This window comes from Opisthocomus hoazin, chromosome 20 (assembly GCF_030867145.1).
Source record: "Opisthocomus hoazin isolate bOpiHoa1 chromosome 20, bOpiHoa1.hap1, whole genome shotgun sequence".
Taxonomy (NCBI): domain Eukaryota; kingdom Metazoa; phylum Chordata; class Aves; order Opisthocomiformes; family Opisthocomidae; genus Opisthocomus; species Opisthocomus hoazin.
Genome location: NC_134433.1, coordinates 17,407,773 through 17,433,557, shown reverse-complemented (window position 1 = coordinate 17,433,557; position 25,785 = coordinate 17,407,773). Strand labels below are relative to the sequence as shown.

The following is a 25,785-nucleotide window of genomic DNA, read 5'->3' as shown; positions in this document are numbered from 1 at the left end:
TTATTCATTAGTTAGGCAAATCATTTAATATTTGTCTTCATGCATGAATTAGCAGGAGATATTTCTGACTAGTTTTACAAGTTGATAAGCATGAAATACATTAGAGACTGAAACAGAAAAATTAAGCAACTTGCTTGAAGTTTGAGTAGAGTCCAAAAAAAGCCTTAATAATCCAGTTTCTGGCTTCCTGCTTTGTGCTCACACTGTCTCTCTTTAATATGTATACTTTCACAAGTCTTTTCACACAGTTTCTCAGACTGATTTATACACTTAAGCAATCTAGTGTCACATGAAACAGAACAACTCCCTCCCACTTTATATATATGTGTACAATACGTATATAACACATACGTATACATATAAATGTATAAGCAAAGCCTAGCACATACAGAACTTGCTGGCATTAGAAAAGCATTTGGCCTTAGCAGGCCAAACACAATGATGGTCAGCTGGGTGGAGTCAGTGCAACCCTGCTGAAGAGCTCCTGGACATCAGGACTTCAATAGACTTCTGTCTGAAAAATAAAAGGGATGGTTGACCATTAAAACAAAACAGTTATGGGCACAAACAAACAAAAAGAAACTCTCAGAAACTGTATAGTAAAGGGTCATTTCATGTTGTTGTCTATTAGCTGAAATACAATGGTGTCAAATGCTGAGTCCAGAAAATCTCTAAGCAATTGTTAGGTAACTACTATCTAGATACAAATCTTCAAAAAATGCTTATCAACCTTCTAGGAACTTTCTTTTTTCTTCCTTGAGTGTTCTGTTGATAGTAGAAGCTGGATTTTAATTGCTGTCCAGACGAATGTGCATGGAAAAGCCTTCTGCCAGTTTTGCAGGTGAAAAGTCTTGCAGGATATAAAGTAAGACCAGAGGAGGTATTAAATCTATCCCTAACAACTCTAACTGGATAGCGACAGTTATACAGGAAATGTTAGAATCAAAATCTTAGTAAAGAATGAGTCTTAGTAATGATTAAAGCAGTAAAACTAGCCCCCTCCTCTACAATACCAATTTTTGACAAATTTCTCCCCTTTTCTATCATGGTTATTTAAATGAAACCATGCTATGAAACTAAGTTTCCTCAGAAACTTTTTTTAGGCTTTGGATAACAAGATTGTTATTCCTCATGCTGGTTTTGTTGTTAATATTCACCAGTTGCAATTGGTGCTGTCAAGCTGTGGTATTCTGCAAATAATTCTGTGGAGTTGACAACTGTGTAAGATCATCAGGCCCAGAGAGATTCAAGTGCTCTGCTCAAGGACAGGAACATCTTCAGTCACATCTTGCAAAACAGATGCAGTCTGCAGCGCATCGCAGAGTCCTCTTTATATCACAGACTCTTCACAAAGGGACCAGCAAAGATACATGAGTGAAGGCCTGATCTGATGCAGAAGAGCTGCCACTGGGATGGTTCTTCCAGTTGGAGGAAAACCAGCATCCTGCCATTGAACCATGCAGACAAATGCCAAGACTAGCAAGTGTCCATAAATGGGCCGCTGGGATTGTGCTGCAATGCACAAACGTGTTGGAGACCTCACAGTGACACAACCAGGCTAAGCACTGTGCTGAAGTCACAGGTTTATTCACCCACACTGGGAAAACATTGTGAGAACTATCAGTCACTTGAACCAAGTGTTCAGGATTCATTACTATCCACTTCTTTCTATGTATAACACAGACATTTAGGAAAAAAAAGATGTGAAGTATGTATAAATGTATACAATATATCATTACTAAAAAGGAAAAGGTGCTTTTGCGTTAAGGAATTGCTGCTGGAATTTGGCTAGGGCTGATTCAGTGACCTATATTTTTTTCTGGGCTGATTTTCAACAGCTGTCCAATTTCAACACATTGTTAGCAAATGGTTTTTGGCTACAACCAGGTTATTGCTCTTCAAGTGATAACGCACCTGAGCTGGAAAACACAGTCTGAATAAACCAAAGACTTGAGTTCAAGTGAGATCAGAACTCAGCCAGAATGAACCACCCACCACTCTGAATTCAGCAGATGACACCGACCAAAGAGATGACCTGCGTAACATAGCCTTACTTCAGACTTAGGGCTCAGACAGATCTCTACAGTAGGCCAAAGAAGAACATACTCTCACTTAAAAGAAAAGGGGATGACGTTTTCATCCACATTAAGCTTGAGTCTATTTCTGTCTGGGTGCTTTTTTCAGCTTGGTGACTTCTAGATCATGTAGAGAATGCTGAAAGGTTTTTCTTCTCCGTTCCATAGATCTAGATGTTCAACACACAGGCAGGAAATACCTTTGTCCTCCCTTGGTATGTTTTCCTGTAGTTTGGTCATTCATAAACTCATTCAGATATATGTAACCATTCCCAAAGAGCCAGTACTTTGTCAGAGTAAGTCTGCACACAGATACGTGAACTAGCAGGAACAAACCCCGTATAACAGCAGCCCATATCATGATTCTGCCAGTTTGAGACATTCAACATCTGCCAAAATGCTATTAGCAACTTTGCATTCTGAGAGAAGAAAGGAAAAGCCAAGGATATTCTATAGGGACTGAACAGAAAGTAGGAAAGCTTTAATTTAGCTCCTTATAGGCAGCCCTGCCTGCTGTTACGCCAGCTGGACAGTTGACATACCCACTAACCACTAGGAATCACACTCTGCCTACATGTGATAGAACAGGAACTGTTTGCTAGTTCAGGGTGGCTCAGTAACCCAAACTGACAAGTCCACATGGAACATCCTCCCATGTTCTCTGTTGGCTCTACTGATGCACGTTTTGAAGTTGGGGACAAAGGGATTCCTTTATGCCACTGCCTTAGGACCATCTCAACTTTTGCACCTATAACAAAAACTCTTTGATGAGAAGAAAAACAAGTGCCATGCAAGACGAGTATCCACCATGATACGTATCCTGCAGTGCTGGAAGGGGATGTAGCCTAGCTCCAGTTACACACCAATTGTCCTTGCATTGCCAAGTGTAAACAACACATATATTTACTTAGGGCACTGAAACAGGACGACATGCATGGTTGATGCTGAAGAAAAGCCTGGTTTTGCCTGTGATACTGGAGAGTTTGTACAAGACTAATTCTTAAAACCAGGTGTGTTTCTTAGATTCTTACAATCTTTACTCTGAAATGAACGAGGCAGCTTGTAGGGTACGCGACCTGATGTGGTTCCACCTGAGCATTTTCAAATATGGAAACTTGAGTTATCACTTAGCTGAGGAAAGAGGAGGAACCATTGATATGGAGATCTGAAGGTACTTAAAGCGGTATCCAAAGCTCTGCTTTGCAGTGATTCTCAATGGTGTGTGCCCTCCTGGATCTTACTGGAGCGATACCATGCTACAGTGGAAATTAATGTAGAAACAAGTGGTCCACTGTGTTACACAGAAGACAATCCATGCCAGAGAGGAGACAGTTGTAGTAAGTTTTTATTTGCCAGGCTCTAATTCTGCAACTCACCCATTTAAATTAAATATAAACCAATCACAGGATGTCATAAAAGTGTCTCAGAAAGTAACATTTGCTATTACCAGGACAGAGAGGTGACACATCAAATACAACACAGTTACAATAAAACCAGCATTCTTTATTACCCTGTATGTACATTCCTCCTGGTCCGGCAGTCCTGTCAATGAATCACCCTGTGTGACGATTGGTGAAAATAACATTTGTTTTCTACTTGCACAGCAGAAGAGGGAAGCTCTTTACTAGATGAGGGCACTTTCTCCCCTGCAAGAAACTTTCACAACATGTCTTTCTGCAAATGGGACAGGGAGTGTCTGTCCTATGGCTTTTAGCTGAAACTGGTTTTAGAGGAGTTTTTATCTCCATGAATTGAGACAGGCAAGTTCAGTGTTCCCCACCTGTGCAAACTCCACTGTGTGTTACTTCTAACAGCGAAGATCAGGCACTACAAAGTACCTGGCAGTGGTGAAACGCCCTCATACTGTGAAGTCCATCAGAAGGCAGAAAAAGTTCTTTTCTCAAATGCACTTAAATACCTAAATATGCAAACCAGCATTAAGTGGTGACTGCCAAAGCACAGAAGGTGCTTAACTGTTCCTGGTGTCAATTTTTTCAAACATTGTGACAAGTTTCAGGTGGTGACAAATGTCTGTGACCAAACCACTTCGTGGTACTAGAACTGCCCTCTTCCTTAGATAGACTCTGCAAGTGGAACAGTGTTTATCTACGTTCCACCATTCCATGCAAGAAATATGAGGCTGCACCACATGCAGCCAGCTGGGTGCTGTTGGAGGCACTCAGAAACAGCAGTCAGTAGAGAGTTCATGGTGCTCAGCACCTTGAAAGAGCACAGAAGATAAAGGCATGAAAATCAAATCATTCTTGAAGCAGTTTTCTGCTCAAAAAAGCACCTGGTCATTTGATAAATACTTTCCTCATTTTTAAAGACAAAAATGTGAATATTTTTCCAGTTCTATAAAGAACATTCATGTTAATAACAAAACTGTTAAATATCCTACATGCAATACTTTGCTAGAGGCCAGATCTTCTGGCCAGAATTCTGTGATTCTATAAATTCTACCTGGCACTCCTTATCATGAGGCAGGGAATCACCATGGGTGCAGAATTTGAACCTTGTGTCCTCACAACACCCTTGTGAGGTAGATAGGTATCATGATATCTTCTTCAGGAGGGGAAACTGAGGCAAAAAGAGGTGAACTGACTTGCATGAGGCTGCACAGCAACCCTGGGAGCAGAACTCAGGCCATGCCCACACATCCCTCAACTGTAACATGCTGCCTTACCTCCCACCCAACTTCATCTCCAGGGCTGAACAAAAAGCATCCACGTACCACTGACAAAATGCACCTAGCCCAACACAAATCTTTCTGTAGAGTTCTCCTTCAGAAATGACATAAACAGGTGCCACAAGACACTTTTCTCACAGGACCTGAATTCTGAAGTACACAAGACAACTCCCATTGCTGTCAGCCACCACAAGTTCTAATATCTGGCCCCCTAAATTTTCACAAGGCCTTCAGTTAGAGCCTTTCTCATGCCTTGTCTCCACTCCAGAATTCCAGAGTTAATTAACAAGGCACATCAGGGGCTAATCCAGGAACTTTCACAGTAGGTGTGAAGTCCTGTAGGCCACCAGTCATTTCCAGGCTGATGCTAACAAAACACTGGCTGGCATGTGAAACCACATGCTGTGGCTGAGAGAGGGAAAGGGTCCTGGCCCTGCCAGTGCCACCGCGCAAGAAACACAAAGCTTGCCTTAACTTATTGCTCAGGACATCAGCTGAATCATGACCAGCATGGAATTGTGTTATATCAACCCTCAATAAAGGTGTCTAAATGCAGTGAGATTTGGGAGTGAAAACAAGGCAATGGAAAATGTGCTGGATGTTGGCCTAGAAGGATTCCACCACATGGCTGAGGCCCTACTAAAACAAAATATAACATGACATGACATAACATAACATAAACATAGCAAACACAACACAGCACACCCCTTCTTTCACTAGACAAGTGACAATAAGGATTTCTCTGTATAGCTGCTGACTTGTGGATATAAGTAATAGTTACTGAGTTTGAGCAACCTGGTCTAGTGGAAGGTGTCCCTGCCCATGGCAGAGGGGTTGCAACTAGATGATCTTTAACTTCTCTTCCAATCCAAACCATTCTATGATTCTACAAATTTCCAGCCCCTGCCTGAGTGCAGTGATCAATGCTAATGATTTACAAGTATATACCAGTGATACAATAGTTCAAACAATTTGATACAACAGCCTGCCCTCTCTTTATTTAAAGTTCGATAAATTCTTAACCTAGACCTTGATTTGAGGTACAATGGATTACTTGATCATACTTATGATCCAGGCACATGATCCTTAGGGTTGTGTAATTAAACAGCACTTTTGGCTCCTGCATGACTGGAATAAATTTGAGTTGGTTCATGCTTGAACTGATGTTTGACTCCCGGAAGGTAGCAAACACCTGACACTCAATCTGAAGTGGTGATGAGACTCTATAGAGGGCTTCAGGCAACAGGGACTAGTACTAAGGGTCCTTTCCTTGTTTAACACATGAAATCTTCACTGCTCACTGGTTAGTTGTGCTGTTTGCCCAGGTTGGGAATGTGTCCAGCTCAAACATAGGTCTTCCCCATGTGTTGATGGCCAGTGTGACACAGAAGACTCCAATGATGTTCATCACTATTCCAGATCTAACCTGTTAGGACAAAAGCCCAGATCAACAATGATAACCAAACACCAGCACAGCAAATTGCAGCAAGGCCTATTTGTACGCACACCAGAAAGACACATGGTCAAATAAATCACAGAAATAGCCACTGTATCCACTGCCCTATGTAGCTGCTTAGGTGGAGATGCCAAGGAACACACTGTGCAAAGCCTTGGAACACTTTGCTATAAAACTAGTCTAGCAGCTTTAAGGCATGTACAGTAAGTTGCTCTTATTAGTTAAAGAACAGCTTCTGCCCCCTTGAAGTCTCCAGTTAGAAAACCAATAATGTTTGGGTGTTCGGCACAGAACCTGGCACTGTGATCTGGCAGGCAATCAGAGGGGCGGAGCTTAGGGTAACTGATTGTTACCTTCTGCTTTCAGCTCCTGTGGAAACAAGGCTTCAGCTACACTCACCAAAGCCCCAGAAGACTGGAAAGCACTGGCTGCATTTTAACCCTTCAGTATTTAAGAGACTTATGATCTGTCAGTTTTTAATTTCAATTGGGCTGGGCCGTATGTCTGCAAAGCCTGTGACAAAGGCACTGTTACTTCAGAGATGCAAATATTTATTGCAAATTAACACCGCATAAGAGAGGGGCATAGGGTGATAGTTACAGCTCATAAGAGCTTCCTGATACTTCAGAAATACTTGGCTAAGAAAATTAAACTCTCACCATATTTCATGATAAAGGCAATGGAGAGCTTCAGATAAGAGATCACGCAATTATCATCTTACCATATCCAGAACACGGATGTGGCCATAGGAAAACACTATTGCATTTGGCGGTGTTGCAACAGGTAGCATGAAGGCAAAGGAAGCACTGAGAGTACCAGGCAGCATAACATACAAAGGATGGATCTTGACAGATGCAGCCTGCAATAAAATGGAGAGAATTTCACACTGGAGGTGTTCCAAAAGAAAAGCATAGAGAACATTTCCCAAGCCATTGAGACACAGGCTCATTTCATTTCCTGGTATTAAAGCATCAGAGTAATTTACAAGAATTTTATTCTGAAATCCACATGAGCTTAAAGATAACTTTGCTCTCATTTCCTGTCCCACGATACTTAAAAACAATGCTTGAATCTTTCTTGTTGTTTGTTTTGCTCTGTGGTATAATTTGGAGTTCTGGTCAAATTTATCCAATGATCTTTTCTTTGCCCTCGCACCACGCTTTTGCCAAGGTAATGCAGGGATGGGATTATAATTACTAGCATGTGGAGTAACACTCTTAGACATCACATAAACTCTGTGGGACTCAGAACTTAATTGCCAATTTGAGTCACTAATAGCTCAGCACCTTGATTGACATAATTTTACTTTGACGAAATGATCTAGAATAAAGCAGTTGTACTTGCCAAATTAAAGAAAAAAGTAATCTATTTTTTTTCCTTTATTCTACAATTTCAATTCTGCTCAGAAAAGGCAGCAAAACTTTTCAGGTTTTCCTCTGAAAGTTTTAAAATCATTCTGGCTTCCCATGGAAAATGGCACATTTCTAATAACCAGGCCTACCACTTTCTGTATTCTAGCATAAAACCATGAAGATGAAGGAACCATTCAAAAGGATGAACCGAAAGTGCTGGATTTTGTTTTGATTTGGGTTTTTATGTGCGTGTTTTTCCAGTTCCGAGTTGGTGGTTCAAATACAAAATGACCAGAAGTAACCGGTGTTTGTTGATCTGCATTAAAAGAGTGGCTCTCACTTCACTTTCTCCAGGGCCAAGGGACACATCTTACAGAAGGCTTGAAATGGCTTGCTCTTCAGTGACAGTGCCATGGGATAGGCATCCTGAATTACCTCCTGCCCCAAAGAGTTGGTTCTCAGGGTTCAGGCATATAGGTAGGGCAGACTGGAGAAAGTTTGCATTCCCACTTTACATCTACATATGATGCTATAAACATAGTGGTGAATCCCAGCTAAAATCACTGGTATGGTATACTGTCAGATAGACTGCTTCATTACTGGCTTTCAGATTAACATTGGAGCAACTTTCAAGACAATAAATATGATATTGCTTTGCCACTAGAGACTGTCAGTTTAACTCTGATCTCCCAGTTGATAACATAACAGGATGGAAGTAATCTTACCATGGATGAAAAGACAGGTAGGAAGAGGGTGGCTGTGGCGACATTACTGGTGCATTCAGTGAAGACAGCTATAATAAGCGAAAGCACTGTTGCAATGGCCCATGGTGGGATAGATCCTAGTGGAGTCATTTGATGACCCAGCCAAGCTGAGAGCCCAGAGTTCTGACAAGAAGAGAGAGTGTTTTGGAGTAAGGCTTTGAACCCCTAGCTCATGAACAGGGAACTCATGTTATATGTAACGTTCCTACCAAATAATGCGAAATGACTCCTGAATTATATGAACACCACATGGGAAAATACAATGATCTATCACAAACACTAAAAGAAATTCCTTGCCAACTAGACATAATACGGAGTCCCACTTTCCTTATTTTTCTGGAACTCAAATACTTGCTCACACTTTGGTTACAAAGTTATGTTTTTTTGCTAAACAGAAACAATTATTGATAAGACTATTGCAAATACTTAATGTGTCACTCAGAAGTTTCCTGGCATGTTTTTCTAAGGTTTCTGAAGATACTGATGCGGTATGAATGCTCTGTTGTATGTATGTAGGCAGTGATTGACTCAGGTTACAAAACCTTTGACTTGATGCCTTCTAATGCTCTGGAGCTTTAATAATGTATGTATGTTGTATGTAGATGAATGTAAGGCCATAGAGCTTTAATTTGCCCCATGGTTTAAAACTACCTAGCCACAAAACTTAGATCTGAATATGAATTTCCTCAATGCATGGCACTGTTGATGGCTAAGGCTTGCTTTGATTTAGATGCATCTTAGCAGTGATGAAGGAAACAATACAGTTCACCTCAAGATTCTTTCCTGTTTTGGGAATTCAGCTGCCTTTTCTGTGAGTTTATGAACATAGGATCAAACCATGGTCTTACAGAATGCAGCATACTTCCTGGCCACAGCCACTGACAAGAAGCTCAAGAAACCCCGCTGTACACAATTATGGAGGATGTCTACCCACAACGATTTTCTTCTTGACCACTTCAGTAGTGGTTTGGTTTAAATCTCAAGACATATATCCTTTAAACAAATTGTAAACGGTTCTGAAAATCTTACAAGTGTTCTCTATACTTCCATTTTTCTAGCCAGGGCTGGGATTGGGATGATAACATTAATAACAAAGGCTGCTTTTCTGGTCCATCCAGCCAGTGAAGATCCCAAACTATTCTGCAGCCTCCAAGAAGTAAGATAAATTGAAGAAACTTGGTCAGAGCACACAAATTCCTGAAAAAGAGGCACAAACATTCACCTCTCCTCCCAGTTTCTGCTAATTTAGATCTGCCTCCAGATCTGAACATCTCTACTGGGTTTGGCTTTGGGTGCATGCCCAGTAATACAGGACTAGATAACAAACCAGGGAAGTTCGCCTTTGAGTCAGAGAAAAACAGATGTCAGGACATACTGCGCTTGCATCAGCCAAAGCAAAACCTCCTCCCAGCAGCAGCACAATGCTCCAGGGCATCTTCCTCTGAACCACATTCCAGTCTAGCAGCGGGGCTGATAAAAATGGCTTTTTTATATCTGAAGTAAGAAATGAAAAGCAGAATATGTTTTAGGAGAGTGAAGACATTTTGTCTCCTGTTCTATAAGATACTAGGGAAAGACCCAACAGGCAGATGCATATTACTGGAAAACCTGCGCAGGTTAAGGGTAGTACGCAGGAGCAGGGACTGTGCTCCAGCCCTGCCCAAGAAGTGCGGGAGGTGAGCTACCCTGAAGAACTGCATGCAAATCCAGTACGTGTTTCTGCCATGTTAGCTGGAGCTGGCTGTTTCACAATGTTACAATTCCTCTTTTAAATACCTTCTTCAGCCTGTTCAGGGTCAGACATACTTGGATTCCAGCCTATGAATTTGGGTTTATTAGCAGGAAGGATAAACAGCAGCAGGGCAATAAGCACAGCAGGAGCAGAATCAGTGATATACCTAAAAGAAAAAAAAGAGAATATCGCTTAGAAAATAGAGATCTTTCTCCTAGAAGACAGCTACCTTCCGGCATTGCAGTCACTGCTCTTTGTCATCCTGTTTGGGGCTCGTACATTAGCAAAACAGCTCATTAGATCATGACTGAGGTCTCTCAGACCTGCCATGACACAAACACCATAATAAAAGAAACTAGCTATAATACACATTAATAACCAGAGTCACAGATGACAATGGCTCCTGGGAGCAGGGTTCCTTCTCTGTGAAGAGATTCAACACTCGTATCTCAATGACAGATGTGTAAAGAAATGGTCTGAATGATAGTTCCATTGTGCATTTCATGTTCTTAATCTGCCGCAGACATCACGCGAAGAAATCATTCAAAGCACCAAATCAATTTCCCAGTGAGTTCTAAGCTATTGTTTAGAGGCAGTATTACCAAATATTGAAATAACACCGCAACTGACTGGACCTCATAGAAACAAAATACTAACATGCACATCAGTGTGACTGAGACCAGCAGGACAGAATTTTCTCTTCCTTTAGGAGGCTCGGCTTGCTCCATGTCCCAGTCTCCAGCCTTCATTGCAGTACAAACTGTCAAACAATAGATCAATTGGTGATCTCATGCACAAGTGACAGGATCAAGCCCAGCAAACAAATGAATTCAGATAAAGTTGGAATGAATGACCCTGCACTTAAAGTGGAATGTAAGAGCAAGGGAATCTGATTCACAACCAAGAGAGTACAGTGTGAAAAAAAACTCTAAAAACTTACTTTTCTCCTCCTGGGAAGAGCCTGGTGGCCCAGCCTTTTACAAAGCCTGGGTGTCTGAAAAACCACAATAGAACCAGCAAAACAAACATTAGGAGGACATTGAATTCAGCATAGGATATAGGGCCTAATTTCTTCATTTCTGCCTTCAGCACGTTGTATGCAGCTTTTTCTTTAGCAGTTCTCTCTGTCCCACAGCCCCAGCTTTTTTTAAAGCTTTAAGAAAAAGGGAGAAGAATATACCGTATTAACACACAAGAGGGATTTAGCATGCTTGCCACTCTGAAGCTGTCACTCCTGGGGACAGACACAGACTACAGAAGAGGCCAGGACAAAGAAAAGACAACAGTGCCAAAGTATTTAATGCAGACACACCAGTTCTCATAGAAGAATGGGATCTATGAACAGGTGTAAGTTTCTGTCCAGTTTGGAGCAACCTGGGATGAAAACCTCAGTTTTGAATCAAGGGTAGCAAAACAGATACGCTAGCTCTCCTAGGGCTGAAGTTCTCAAATGTGAAATTGAAAAATAAAAAGGCAATTCTGTCTGAACATTAAGAATGTATAAAGCTTTTGTCGTAGTGCAACTCCCATGAACACAAAAGATTTAAAGACCCCAAAAGTTGCTGTGAAATGAAACTGCTCTCTGCTACAAAATAAGTAACTTGTCAATGCATTTGTTTTATCCAGATTTCTCAGTGAGGTGATCTGCACTAGCTGAGAGGTTTACACAGTACCACGCAGTTAGATACTCACTTGAGTCCCATGAAGGAGCACTGTAGCCAAAGCCAAGCTAGTACTAACATCAACATCATGTTTGGGAATGCAAACCCAAACCAGGAAGCAAAATTCACAACATCATTATTTTGGGGGTATAGCCTGAAAAGAAAAATGCTTTCTGTAAGAATGTCAAAACTTTTAGTAATCATCTGCTCTCCCTTTAATATGCACTAGTGACAATTATACATGTAAATCTAGGACAACCATTACAAGGAATCATAGGCAACAGCCATTGCCTAACTGCAGTCAATAGGAAGGCAGCCTGGATTTCAGAGCAGAACCTAAATGATCCTCAGTTTTCCCTGTATTTTACTTCAATGCATATAGGAGCTCATGTAAGCGCTGCTGAAAGATCTCCCACACAGGCTAGATACCTTTCACTTCCAATATGCCTGCTTATTTATCCCAAGACAGGGCATTCTTTCTTCCTCCCTGTTCATTCTAATAAGAGAGCAAGAATTGTCTTTCTTGAAATTAGTAGCTGCACTTCTGCTCACTTCAATAGAAGATGAAGTTGCTAGTTGGCTTAAAAGAATGAAACCAGTGTCTTAAGAACAGCAACTTTTGTTCTTCTCTGCGTTCACTGGAGGAAAGATATCAACAGCAAATTTCCAGCTAGGTGTCAAAACCAATGGGTAGTGTGGCAGCTGAGGTTTAAGTACTGCCAACATAAGCAAGCAATGTTGAGGGACTGTTGTGGAGTCTGCAAAATTTCCACTGTCAATTAGGTTGTATTTAAATCAATTTCCAAACTCAGTTTAGCAAAAAGTATTTTGTGGATAAATCCTTTCTTTTACAAAAGTATCTGTAGAGTTTACACAGCTACAGCATGGAGGAATAATATTATAGGAGAGGCTAAGCTATTTTTTGCTCTCCTCAGTGTGCTTATGAGAAGGGTTAATCATGCATTTTTCTGATGCTCTTCACTGCAGTTCCTCTGCATTTCAGTTGAAAAAGGAAGCAGAACCACCAGTATCTCAGGATCAACTGTCTGCCTGCTGATTACCAGAACGTATTTCCAAGTCTCTCAGGAGACCTATAATAGCAGCACATAGCTGCCTAAAAAAGGCTGAAGCAGAAAAATGAGGCCCATCACTTTATACACCTTTCTCTCTCTCAGTTAATGGACTGGTTATTGCTTATAGTTTGCAACTGAAACTGTCATCTAAGACTAATCAGTTGGTCACAGAAACAGTAAGACAGTATAAGTAAAAGAAACAGCAAGAATGACTTACTGATTCATCTGGCCTTTCAATACCATGTTTGGTCCTGTTCCAGTGAGTGTTGCAGTTCCTCCAATGCTGGCAGCATAGCATACACAGAGCGTCATTCCCTTACGTATACGCTTCCTCATTTTCTTTTCTTCAGAAGATCTGGGGTCATCAGGGACTTGTCCATTGCTGATGACTAGACACAAAGAACATGACTTGCCTCAGGTGAAGTTAGGGAGGCAGAGAGTTCAAGACAGGGTCTGCAGGCTCAGTGTTTCCAGTTTGTGTATGTCATTTATTTTAATTAAAAAAACCCACAGATACGTTCCTAAACACTTTGGACTCATGTCCATGAGGAGCTGAAGAGAGAGGTTGACAATCCAGGTCTACATGATCCAAGAAAGCCATTGTCCACATTGGTGCCACAGTTTCTCAGCAGTAATCTCCTGTTTCACACAGAGCCTTACCACCAGCCAGATACTGTAGTCACTAGAACCATTCCAATACCATGGTAAGAACCCAACTAGCTTTAACAGCTGAGAATATGGGCAGAAAAAACCCACCCAAAACCAAATTCTTGCCTGGCATAACTGTTAAGATTGATATGTTCTGTCAGTTTACATCAACTGTGAAATTTCGCTGCTGTGTCCATTGTTCTCTGAGGTTAACAGTCTAACCTTGAAGTCTAACTGGACTAATGGAGCAGGACAACGAATTTATGGCAATTACAACCCACTCAATAATACCAAAAGGTATTTTTTGCACACATTTATTACCTTCACTGTATGTTAAAATAGATTAGTCAGCAAAGTGAAGTCCTTCTAAGTGGACAAAAAAACAGCAAAATTATTATTACTGGTCTCAGAGCGGAAGTGTGGTTTTGGGAGTCAAGAATCAACGTTAAAAAGAGCATTTGCAAATATGAAAACTTATCTTTAATACAACTTTTTGGAAGGTAGAAATGAGCAACCTTACAGAGCACTCTGTGACCAAGTGGCGTTCTTGCAGGCTTACATATCTTAGATAAACACGGTGTCTGAGTTTTGCACAGTCATAGTGCATTCTCCCTTAGCAAGTGAGGTAAGAAAGGAAGCAACCAAAAAGCAGAGATCACAGTTGTATCTAAACGATGCCTCCAAGGTTCAAACAAATATCGCAGTTATGAGTCAATCTCATGACAGAGCAATCTCTGGCACACATAAGCACCCTTCTTCTACACTGTGCCTTCCATGGACATGTAAGCCAGAAAATGGGCATGGTGTGTCCCAGGCAGAAGGCTTGAAGTATGGGACACAGTATGCACTACCACCATTTGCACTCATTCTTACACACATTCACACAGGGAATCGTGGCAGATCAAGTTGCTAATTCAGTGAAATCACATCTCCATGAAAATCCCCAAGACAATCTTTCATTCTCTGAAAGAGAAAGGCACCACAGATCTGATCTTCAATGGTATTTAATAATATAGCCCTCTGTAACAGCACAGTAGAGCAGTGAAATCAGAGGGACTGAGTTTGTGTACATGGTTCAAGTCAAGTGAAATCTACTGCAGAACCACAGCGTTGACAGAAGGACCTTGTGGAGTCAAGCATCAGGATAAGATCACACTTTAAAGTGTTTCAAACAGTAGTTTGTCTACTGTGAGTCAAATGACACCAGCTCCGCTTTTCCACACAGCTTTTAAAGTATGCCTCTTTCTTCTCCCCACTTCCACATACAATCTGGCAAAAAAAAGAGCTATTTATTACCCCAGAACCAAAAATAGGTTGTGTTTGCACAAAATTTTTCAAACATTCCTACATGGCTTAGAAGCTGAATCCTCACTGATAACCACAAGATTTAGAAAGTGGGATGCTGGGGGGTTGGACGATATTTCCCACAGGATACACTTTTCACTTCTCTGAGCAGGCAGTTAATTCTAGGAAAACTAGAGGAGGATGACCCCATCTTGAAGGAAATAACATAACAACCTGCATGGGATTTAGCACTAGGCATAACAAAACGGCAGCCACTAAAATTGGAAGCCATTTCGTAAAACCTGAATGTCTTACATTTAGGGATTATCAGTCAGGTTACCATCCTCTTTCCTTCAAAAAGGTATAGAGAACTCCTTCTAGTCAGGGAGCTCTGAGTATAGCAAGTGCAGTAGAATGAACTCACTGCTGAGTAGGCCCTTACCATGCACTGAAGTGGGATCTGATGCATTCTTTTCCTCCAGCTCAATCACTGTATTTGTTTGCCCGGCTGCTTGTTCCATCATGGTCACATCATACTCTGTGTTGTCCATTTGATCCAGGACAGCTTGGACAATAGGAACCATCATAGCAGTGGTGGCTGTGTTACTTATCCACATGGACAGAAAGGCGGTGACTACCATAAATCCCAGCATGAGGCTGAAAGAAGAGAAACAGACAGAGGAGAAAGGAGGAAAGAAAACAGATGCTGCTAGGCTTTGTAGTCACTGCAATTCAGGCAGCAGAGCCCAGGCAGGGATGTGTGTGGCGTCCAGTAATACAAAGCAGGGGCAGATTCCCTTCTAGGACAGCTCTGCCACCTTCACTGAAGGAATGCCAGAAAGCCATTTAGCTCCTTAGTCTGTGCATGATTAAGTCTGTCAACATTTTGCCCACAACAGCAAGATCCAGATGCTGTTTTTGGCTAAAGGACAAGTAAAATGTTCCTGCTGCCAGACTTCACCTCTAGAAACTCTGTACAAGTGCAGCTAAAGAGGTTCTTGAAGGTTCCCTTCTCTGCTGACTGTTAAACACCATCCCTACACCTCTGCTAAAAAGACACAAGCAAGGAAGAAGGAATGTAACACTCTTACAGTGCAGGTTTCACCCCAAGAATCAGCAGGACCATCAGTGCAATCCTTTTGTGAAGATTCCAGTGTTCAACAGAAATTGCAACAATCAGCCCTCCAACGAAAAGCATGTTTGTGTCATTTAGGTACTGCAAGCACACCTGAAAAACAGAGAAGGTAGGTCAGGGCCCAAATGTTGCCTCTCACTAGCTTCACTAGCATGTGTTGCCTTTCATCTTCTCAAAGCCTTTTACTGCACCAGGCCCAACACTGGCAGAAGGAGCAGTTGCAGCCTCAGGGCTACCTCCAGTTTCCTGAACCCTTGATCCCATTTAAGTGCTGAACCATCTAGTGCAGGGGCAGTTTTGTGCATCACAAATCTTCTTTTTGGATTATCAGGCATTAATAAAGTCCAAAATGTCAGCAGTTTCCTAAAACATTGTTAGAGGCTCAAAGTATTGTGTGAGTACTAGAAATGCCAAGCTCCAAAACAGATTTCTCAGCACCGTTAGTAACCACACCTGGCCCTTTGCAGCTTGTTGGCCAGCAGTGAAGCTGGGCTACAGTACACAAATACAGCCTCTCTCCCTTGGACTAAAGCACTAGCGCAAAGAGCCAGAATGAGCTTTGGAGGGCACACAGGGTACTTGCTGGCATCATGCTGTCTACCCTGTCAGAAGAAATTTGTCCATGCATTTTGAGATCTCCCAGAGGATATGTCAGCACTGACCTTTCATGGGATGGGTTATGAACACACAAGCTGCTGGCACTAGTGTGATGCTCTCCAGCAAGATCCACGCCCAGGAACAGACCTTCCCCTCTACCACCTCAGGCTCCACACCCTTAACATTTTGGGCAAACGCATATTTAGTTCAGCATCTTTCCATACAGGAAGGCTGAACACTGCTTGAGCACATGTTCAGAAATAGCACCACAAAGCCGCAACACTTTCCTATCAGACTGCTGAATATTGATGGAGGATCAGAGCAATGCATATCCCTATAGCAGATCTGGATTGAGCAAGAACTGCACCTTACCGACTTAGAGCTCTGAACTCCAAGCAGCGGGAAAAATACCACAGGCATGAGGGAGGTAACAGCCAGTGGGATCACTTCAGTGCACCAGTATGCTGCCATGATGATGATGATATACGCACATTTGGCCTCCTGCAACATAATGGAAGACACATTTAAGCATAGAAAACCATTCTTAGAGATAAGAAACACATTGGTAGCTCTTACAGGGAGCCCAAACACTCCATTGTCTGTAGCTTAATAATAGCTGAAATAGGTAGCTGAAGCATCAGGATTTAAACTTGTACTTTTAAACCTTGTTCTGAAGTCACTTACATCTTTTTGACCACAGTGTTTGTTCTAATGCACCCCCACAAAATGTAGGGTGTGAGAAAAACAAACCTTCCACAACTAGGTAAGTACACAGTTTGCAGTGTGCAATTACCTCTCATCAGTTGAGCTAAGCAGATTTCATATCTAGGAGCCAAGAATTTTTAATAGTGTTTGTAGATTTGGGCATTTCTATTTTGAGTTAATTATTTTTAAATGGATGGCCAAATTTCCCTGTGTGGATGATTAGCTTGCCTGAAATTCACAAGTCTTCGACGTGTGCCCAGTAACACACCTGAGCCCAGAAAATATATACCTAAATAATGTAAAAGTTCTTAACTTATAAAAGTAACTCTTAAAGTAAAACTCTTTTACCTTTTTTCTTTGGTGACTGAGCACATTACAGGTATTTAGTTACTTCCCAAATCATACTGTGCTTACCTGCTAAGGGGATTCCCTAGATTAGAAATGCTGTAACATGTCTTTTTATACTGCTGATCAGGTATTTCTGTAACCTAGCCTTCCTTGGTTTCTCCTTTCAAAATTGTTAGGAGAAGCAAGCATTCATTAGCCAACAGTAAACAGTGTTTTAAAGCTTAAGTGAGTGTTCTGTAGTTCAGAATTTGCTCATATTTAGAGTATGTGTTTACAGGATTTTATTCTAATACAACAAATGAGACTTTATTGCAAAAATAAATGGTGTTACAGTGACATTTAAAACTTACCGTAAGGTGATATTTATAAATAGGGGTGTGTTTTCCTTCATTTTATAGAGAAGCTTAAAACCAGAACAGCCTTTGTAAGTAACTTGAATGTTTTTCCTTCAAACTTCCAGGAGATTAATTGCAGCACAAGTTTTGAAAAAAAAAATTTCTTCAAAGACTAAAAGATATCAGACAGAGCCTATTTAAGTCTCTTCCCTTAATAAATATGAGGTGAGCTAATGATACAATTTATGCTGTACCACAGTAACTAAGTGCTAGAACTGACTGTGGTTAATATGTTGCCAGTATGCAAGACAGATAAACAACTCTAAGTGAATAAAATTCACAATACAGAAGAAACACTGGTTTTGTAGAGTGGAGAGTAAATAATTTATGTGAAGTTCGAAAATACAACCACGCTTACAAGTTAACCCCAACAACGACAGCCAATTCAAACAACCAAACATCTGGAATTAAATATATACCTGTATCTACCTGTGATTTATGTGAATGGTCAGAATGTTTCTTTGGTGTCTCTGGACAGTTGACAAGAAACACAGTGATCTTCTCACACATCGCCTTCTCACTGAGAGCTGAAAAAGCTCTCACTGACAGAAATGTTACTCTCCCATTGTGAAATACTGTAATTTCCCAGATTAGACTGATGACACAATATTCCTACAAATACCGGAAAATTGAAGACATATTTACTTTTTTAGGGAAATTATCTTTCCTGGTATTGACCTAAGTAGCGCCTAACAGTCAAGAATTCCTCTTTCTATAAGGCACCAGCATTCAACTGAAAGGCAGGGCTGAGATCACTTAGACAGGCAAAACAGAAGGGCTAGCAGTTTTGTTTATAAATATGCACAACATTTTCCTATACTCAAAAATACACTGAGCAATACAGGTCACTCAGAAGAAAGACTGGTTTTAGCATCAGAATGTACTTTAAAGCCCTAGTAGGCTAAAATACTGTGAACTGAGATTTCACATTTGCCAAGAAGGCTGAAATACATTAAAGGCCAAACTTCACTGGGTTATTCCAATTTTATGCTGGTATAACTCCACTGAAAGCGAAGGAGTTGTGCCATCGCCGCCACTGGAGTAAGATGGATGTGAACTGGAGGATACTGCATGCAAAACCCTGTTATGATCGCTGCAGTACACAAAGTGCTCGGCTTCTGACGGCACCGCTGACGACGAGTGCCGCTCAGCATCACTCCTGGAAGCACCTCGGGGCCTCAGGAGCAGAGTGAGCCAGAGAACCTGGAAGCCCTGTCGTTCAGTCCACTGCCACCACCACCAGGCAACACAAGACACAACTCTAGACGTGCGGGCCGGTTGTGCCCGTCAGCATCTTCGGCCTCAGAAGACTCGCATCGGATGGGCTGGGTCTGTGGGAGCCGCAGGTCCTGGCAGCGGCACCGCCCTGAGGACGAGCGCAGATCCTCAGCCGCCCAGCACCGGTGCCCGCAGATCGCTGGGGAGCGCAGCTCGCAGCTCGGCCGGGAGCGGGCGCGGGCGCGGGCGCTGCGGCCCCGCGGGCCGGGGGATGCTGCGGCGCGGGGCCGGCGGGCGGGCCGGCCAGGACGGGGGCTCTCGGGCAGCGGGGCCCAGGCCGGGGGGCTGGGGTGGGCTCCCGTGGGGCGGCAGGGGCCGGACGGGGGGTGGGCCTCTGTTCCCTGCCGGGGCCCCGCAGGCACTTACCCGCGTCGGCACAGCGACCGGCAGCGGCAGCAGCAGCAGCGGCGTGAGGAAGAGGATGGCGAAGGACCGGTACCTCAGCAGGGGCCGCAAACACGTCGGGGCCATCTCCTGTGGGGATACACCGTCAGGGCGCGAGCCGCAGCAGCGCCCGCCGCCGCCTTAAGTACGGGGCGGCGGGGCCGCGGCGGGAGGGACATGGCGGGGGGCGACACGACCCGCCCGCGCCCTGGCGGGACACCGGGCCCGCCCGCGCCCGCCCCGACGGGACGCCGGGCTCGCTCCCGCCCCGGCGGGGGCCGGGCCGCCGGGTAGCGGTGCGGGCGCGGGCCGGGAGCGAGCGCGCCGCCGGGGAGCCGCCGCTGCGGCGCCCGCCCCGCGCCCCTGCCCCACACCCGGCCTGCGACGGCCCCGCCGGGCTCCCGGGGCCGGCCGGCAGCTCGGGCGCTGGGAGATCTCCTCAGCCCGCTCCAGCCCGAGTCAGGCCCGCCGGCCCGCTCCACCGTGTGGGCGCCAAGACAGAGCGCGGGGCGCGCCCCGGTTCCCCGTGTCCGCCTCTGTGCTCGTGCTTCTGCGACCCTCCACGGACAAGGAGGCTGCTCCACGGCTGCGTGTCAGGCTGTCACACCGGCCGTGAGAAGGGTTGAAGAAGAAATCTCCCCGCTCGTAGTGCTGACAGAAGGTTGCCAGTGAGCACAGATTGTCATCGTGCACCTGATATCCAGAGACCAAAGTGCTGGCCCACAGCTTCCCTCAGGTGCTGGGCTTCCAGGAGGTGCTGATGATGCAAAGGGAGGCTCATCTCTCACTCATGTACACAGTGGTGAGGAAGGACTGAGGCACTTCAGGGAAACAGAGAGTTAAAACCACAGTGGGGGTCTCCCCAAAACAAAGGTCTGTGCAGGCATGCATGGCTGTGTTTCACTGCCTATTATTTTGTGAGGGATCATGTGTCTGAGATCTGGGTTAAAAATAACCCAGAAAGGTTAACTTGCAAGGTTATTTTTAATGTCTTCATTTCAGTGATTTGGTCTACAGTGTAGCCACAGAATCAGTGTCAGAAGTGATGGCACTACTGAAAGGGTGGCAAGCACCAACAAGATGGCAGAAAGGAACGACTGGATACTACAGTGAAGACAAATAGTTTGTTGGTATTTTATGTTCTGCTTCTGGGATGGCAACAGCCACCTGAAACTGAAGGCAGCATAAATCATATCTTGACAATTTGATCCTGCAGTCTTACCAAGCAGTTACAGAAATAAAGAATTTCAGATTCCACAGCAAGTAATGAGGGAGCTCTGACTACAGCTTGCACTATTTGTCCTCTGGCAACCAGAGGAACTTGAGTGACAGAAGTTCAAAATAAGACACTCCAATGTTACTGTTCTGTTTGTAAAAGTAGTGAATGTCTGCTAAGGAAAACAGTAGCCAACCGGATCTGGACAGATTCCAAATCTTCAAACCTTTAGCAGCAGTCCCTCTGGGTAATTTACCAACACAGAGGAAACTTCACACCAGTGCAAAGCCTAGCAGAAAGTGGGGAATCAGCCAAAACTTGCATTCCTGTGGCCAGTCTCCAATGAAAAAATGGTCCCTAGTCAACAAAAAAAAGGACTACAAGCGCTTAAATAAGAAAATGCAAAGAGTTAACTCTAAAGGAGTTGTACTAAGGGTCACTCTAATAGACCAGTGCAAATATGATTTGCTGTCTTCTTGTTTAAATGAGATGCAGTGCAGATAAGAGAAGTAAAGGCCATAAACATGTGTTGATACCTTGAGATGGACTAATCCTGTGAAAGGAGACTTGCTTGCTGTACTTGAGAATGAGATCAGGGACTCCTGTGGGCAATTCAGTTAGCCAGTTCATGCCTCAGTGTCCTCTGAAGTCAAATACAGAGAAGGGAATAAATATTTCCTTATTGTGCAGAATTATTGCAAACTTGCCTTCAGTATGCTATGCAAAGTACACTCTATGGTATGAAATAAAACAAAAAAAGGATTCACAGAAAAGAACAAGCATCTGATTAACAGGAAATCAGATTGAAAGATAGTGGAGTATGCTCTTCTGCTGTTCATACAGCAACTGTCAAGCAGAAGAGCTTACCTTTGGGAGGAGGAGGGGAGGGATACGAGAAACACAGTATTCCCCGTGGTTCTTAGGAACAGCTGACTTGGGACAGGGATGAGAAGACAGTGCAGGCCTCCCAAGAGATTACAGAGCAGAAATGAAAGAGCAAAGGAAGTAAACAAGGAGGTGTCAATCAAGACCATTAAGTACCTGACTCTTGGAGATGAATACCCACTTGCCATTTCTTCCAGTGGAGCTGCCAGGTCAATACCAGTAGAAGGAGAGGGAGATCTAGGAACAACACTGAGTCCAGATTTTGCTCCTTTATCTGAGCATGTTTTTGTCTGAGACCCAGTTCCCAAACTAAGCAACTGTAATCTTTTCATAAATCAAGACCAGGATTGGTAAACTGAGTTTAGAAACCTAACTTTAAAGGCTGATCATTCCCAGCACTTTGACTAAAGCAAAAGCTGGGAAAAATCTAAAGCATGATCATGGAAATGAGCAATTTTTATTTATTTACCTTTTTTTTTTTTAAAAAAAAAGTAGGCTTCTTTTGTAGAGGTTTGCTTCAGGAGGAGGGCAGGATGATTTGTTGGAGTGCGTGTGAAATACTTGTTCACGAAAAATGTCTGTGCTGACTCTGCTGAGAAGAAATCAAATTAGTGCCAACTACAGTTCCTGTGGATGTCTGCTAGGAATTCAGCTAAAACCAAGCAGAGCAGCTGGCTGTTGCAAAGGAGCAACAGCAACAACGAATTCCTGCACTGAACAGAACCTGTAATCTTGAAAGGTAAATTCTGACCTTGCTACCCCCTTGCCAAGAAGTTGACTGAATCCAGGTGTTAGAACCACATATTCACATACCATCACAAACAGCAACAACATGGGCAGGAAGAAGAACACGCAGTGAGGACAACAGAGAAGATGCCTCCTTTCAGATAAGGAGGTGGAAAAGCTGTGCAATGTGTAGTCAAGGTGCAGGAAGGGGAGAGCATGACTGGATTAAATGGGGGAAGAGAGCAGTTTACAAGACAGGCCAAGGCTGGGCACTGCTCTCTAAGGGATCAGCGTGCACCAACAGAGAGAAGCAGAGGAGCATGTTCGATTTGGCAAGTCTTCCAACTGTTCCCCATCTCCCTCAGTCTATGCTTACAACTCGGATATGCTTGGCACTGGCCGGATATAAGAGTGCTACAGGAATGGCAGTTCTTTCACATAATTTGCCCATGAGCTTCCTCTTCACTGTGCCAAGGAGAAGGCGGACAAAGCTTTGGCTGCTTGCTTTGTTGTTTAGTCTTACAGCCAGGCAAAAGGAAGCTGCAGAGCGCCCATCATGCCTGCAAAACCTCCAGCAGGAGGAGCTTTAGATGGTTCACAGAGAGCATTCAAACAAAAACCTCCCACAGCCTGAAATTCACCTCATGCTAATTGAGCACTAACTCACTAACTGCAGGGCTTCAGGAAAGAAGAATGCTTTCCTCCAGTCAATACTGCTCTGAACGTAGCAGGGACCAGAGCAGTATTTACAAATATGTATGTGAGATGTGCGTTTTCATGGTCTTTAACTACTGCTTGAAAGACAACAGGTAAAATTAGCTTTTGGTTGCAGACACCATTTAGAAGCGGGAGACTGTAGCAGCCTTTGGGCTAAATTTTGACACCCTAACATTGAATAATATGCTGCTTTGGTCTTCTTGGTAGTAAGTTTCAATTCAGTTTACAAAGGAACTCCAATCTTTGTGTTACAAAGAGACTTAGGCATGGGTGGTAACATGAAGTGGAACCACGAGCTTTATCAGGTCTCTTGTACCTGAATCCCTTTCCCTGGTTACTAGACACCACTGCTGCCATTTGCTGCTGTGCTACCCTAATAAACACAGATATCTTAAAGAATATCAAGAACCAAGGGTAGATGGAGTGGCGGAGCCAAGCCCATCTCATTGATTTACTGCCACTGACCTGCCCTGGCTTTGTTGATGTTTCTCAGCTGGTGGCTCTGGGCCTCATTGGAGTTTAACTTGATAAAGAAAGAAGAACATTTTTCTGCCGAGTTAGTGAGCTGAATAGGTTCAATGCAGTGTTCAGTGAGCACCAGAGACAGTTCAAGAGACTGGGCCCACTTACGGCTGGGAACCGTAACAGCTGGGATAGGAACAGCCGCACCTTCCAAGAACAAATTCATAGAGGAGCTTGACAGCGTTGTCAAATCACACACAGAGTCTTGCAGTCTTCCCTTTTGTACTTCCAATACCAGATTCGGTAATGTGGACCACCGTAAAGAGTTCCACTCAGAAGTGGGACACTGCTGAAGACTAGTTAACGAAGGCTGACCTGCATTGTTTGGGTTAGTAGAAAGGGATCAGAAATCAAGTCCTCTTGGAAGGTAGGAATTACAGGGTCATCAGTCCAGGTGGAAAAAGTGGAAAATAAAGATTTTAGTGTGGTTTAGGTCATTCCCAAGAAGCTGCTTTTCTGATATTCACTACAAGCCAATCATCCCAGTTACTCCTGTTATTGTTGGAGAGGAGTGGTCTGTGGCAAGAAGGCTTTACAGGTAGTAGTTGAGTTGATTCATTTAATGACAGAGATAGATATTTTCAGCCTCTAATTCAAATGCTGTCCAAGCACACAAGTACAGTTTGCCTGTTTAAAAGCAGTCCATTTGACCTAGATAACTGCTATGCCCTCTCAAAACAAAAAACTCTTCTCGTGTTCTTTTTAAAGTTCTTTCATGTTGCAGGCTCCATGCAACACCCAGAGGTACAAAAGCTTTAACAAAACTATATTAACAAGGACTGTAAGACCTATCATACTTCACACTGAGAAACAAAACTGAAAACAACTGACCCTGAGACATGCTAGGACTTAGCAGAAAAAGAAGTGCCTTCTACCTAGGATTTTGAAAGTCACATTTAAAAAACAACCAGCTCAGAACTTACCTCTGTGTGACGCTTGACTTAAAAAGATGCCTAGCAGAGATCTTATACAATAATATTATGCACTGGAGGGTTTACACAGGATTTAAATGGAAAGAGTTATTACAGTCACTGCTTCATTACTTCCCATTTTCCCTCCAATCAGTACTTTCCAGCCACTGTCAGTCCACTGTGTTGCTTTAGGAGTATCTTTCAACCAAGTTCCCAGTGGTGCATCTGATATTTTTCCAAGAAAAGCTTTTGAGACTCTGAACGAACAGTCCTTTCAGTACAATCCCTGTGCCCAACAACTTTCTACATAAAAGCCCTCATTATGAATTTTGAGTCAGTGGGATTTTCTCAGTCAGTGTGTGCTGCTGAACAGGCTTTCTTGACCTAGAATTGGTATTTCCTGTATAGTTTGCATGAAGCCCTAAAGCACATTCAAATGCTGTGCAGGCTAATGACTGCAAAAGAAAAAACAAAAAAACAAAACCAAAAGAAAATCACATTAAAAAATTTGATTCAGAATTGGCAACAGTAGCCTCTCCCTTAGCTGCCATCTCATTAACATATTTGTTCAAAAGCCTTTTCTCTGCTTCATTACATAATTTGTGTTACAAAATCCAGATAAACACTCATTATTCCCAGGTCTAAATAATGGTTTATTGGGCTTCCTTTTTCTTCTTCTTCTTTATTTTTCCCAGAGAAAAATGGGGGACAGAAGGGGCTTGTTTGGATGGGAAATGAACCACACCAATTTGTGAGTAACATCTGGGACATCTGTTGTGTATGGCATTACAATACATTATGCAAATACTAGTGAATGATTGTCTTGGTTTTGGCTGCCGCCGGCAACAAAAGCGCCACGCGGCCGCCCCTCCCCCCGCCGGCGTGCGGAGGAGAATGAAAAGAAAGAGGCAGAAACTGGTGGGTCGGAATAAGGGCAGTTTAACAGAACAGCAAACAGAGGGAACAGGAACAACAACGATACAGATAAGGAGAAAACACGACAAAAAACAGACCCGCTCTCTCGGACCGCACCGGCGCCGCACGCTCCCGAGCTGCGAGAGTGAGTTCCCGCCCCACCGCCCCCCCCCCCCCCCCCCCCCCCCCCCCCCCCGACCAGAACCCAGTGTGTTGGCACATGGTATGGAATACCGGGCTGTGTTTGGCCAGGTGGGGTCAGCCCCCACCCCCCGGCTGTGCCCCTTCCTGGAGTCCGGTGAAAATTAACCCTGTCC

The 25,785-nt window shown here is 43.4% G+C and overlaps 1 protein-coding gene across 1 annotated transcript; it reads right to left on the bottom strand.

Moving 5' to 3' along the window:
• Positions 1 to 24,670, bottom strand: SLC13A5 (solute carrier family 13 member 5). Its single transcript, XM_075440175.1, has 14 exons — positions 24,566 to 24,670; positions 19,559 to 19,666; positions 16,839 to 16,967; positions 15,826 to 15,962; positions 15,177 to 15,391; positions 13,020 to 13,191; positions 11,761 to 11,883; positions 11,009 to 11,221; positions 10,113 to 10,234; positions 9,712 to 9,830; positions 8,298 to 8,459; positions 6,942 to 7,079; positions 6,066 to 6,190; positions 1 to 514 (listed from the first exon to the last, which is right to left on the bottom strand). The coding sequence occupies exons 2-14, from the start codon at positions 19,661 to 19,663 to the stop codon at positions 460 to 462; spliced, it is 1,815 nt and encodes a 604-aa protein (XP_075296290.1). The 5' UTR covers positions 19,664 to 19,666; positions 24,566 to 24,670; the 3' UTR covers positions 1 to 459.
• Between the last annotated feature and the right edge of the window lie 1,115 nt (positions 24,671 to 25,785).

What these genes read in the sequence shown, in the direction of transcription:
- SLC13A5 (XM_075440175.1), bottom strand. Translation starts at nt 19,663, where the DNA reads ATGGCCCCGACGTGTTTGCGGCCCCTGCTGAGGTACCGGTCCTTCGCC. An exon ending in CTTGGGGTGAAACCTGCACT is followed by an intron (nt 15,392 to 15,825) that starts GTAAGAGTGTTA and finishes CTCTTCTTTCAG; the next exon opens with CCTCATGCTGGGATTTATGG. An exon ending in CTTTGGCTGATGCAAGCGCA is followed by an intron (nt 8,460 to 9,711) that starts GTATGTCCTGAC and finishes TCTTCTTGTCAG; the next exon opens with AACTCTGGGCTCTCAGCTTG.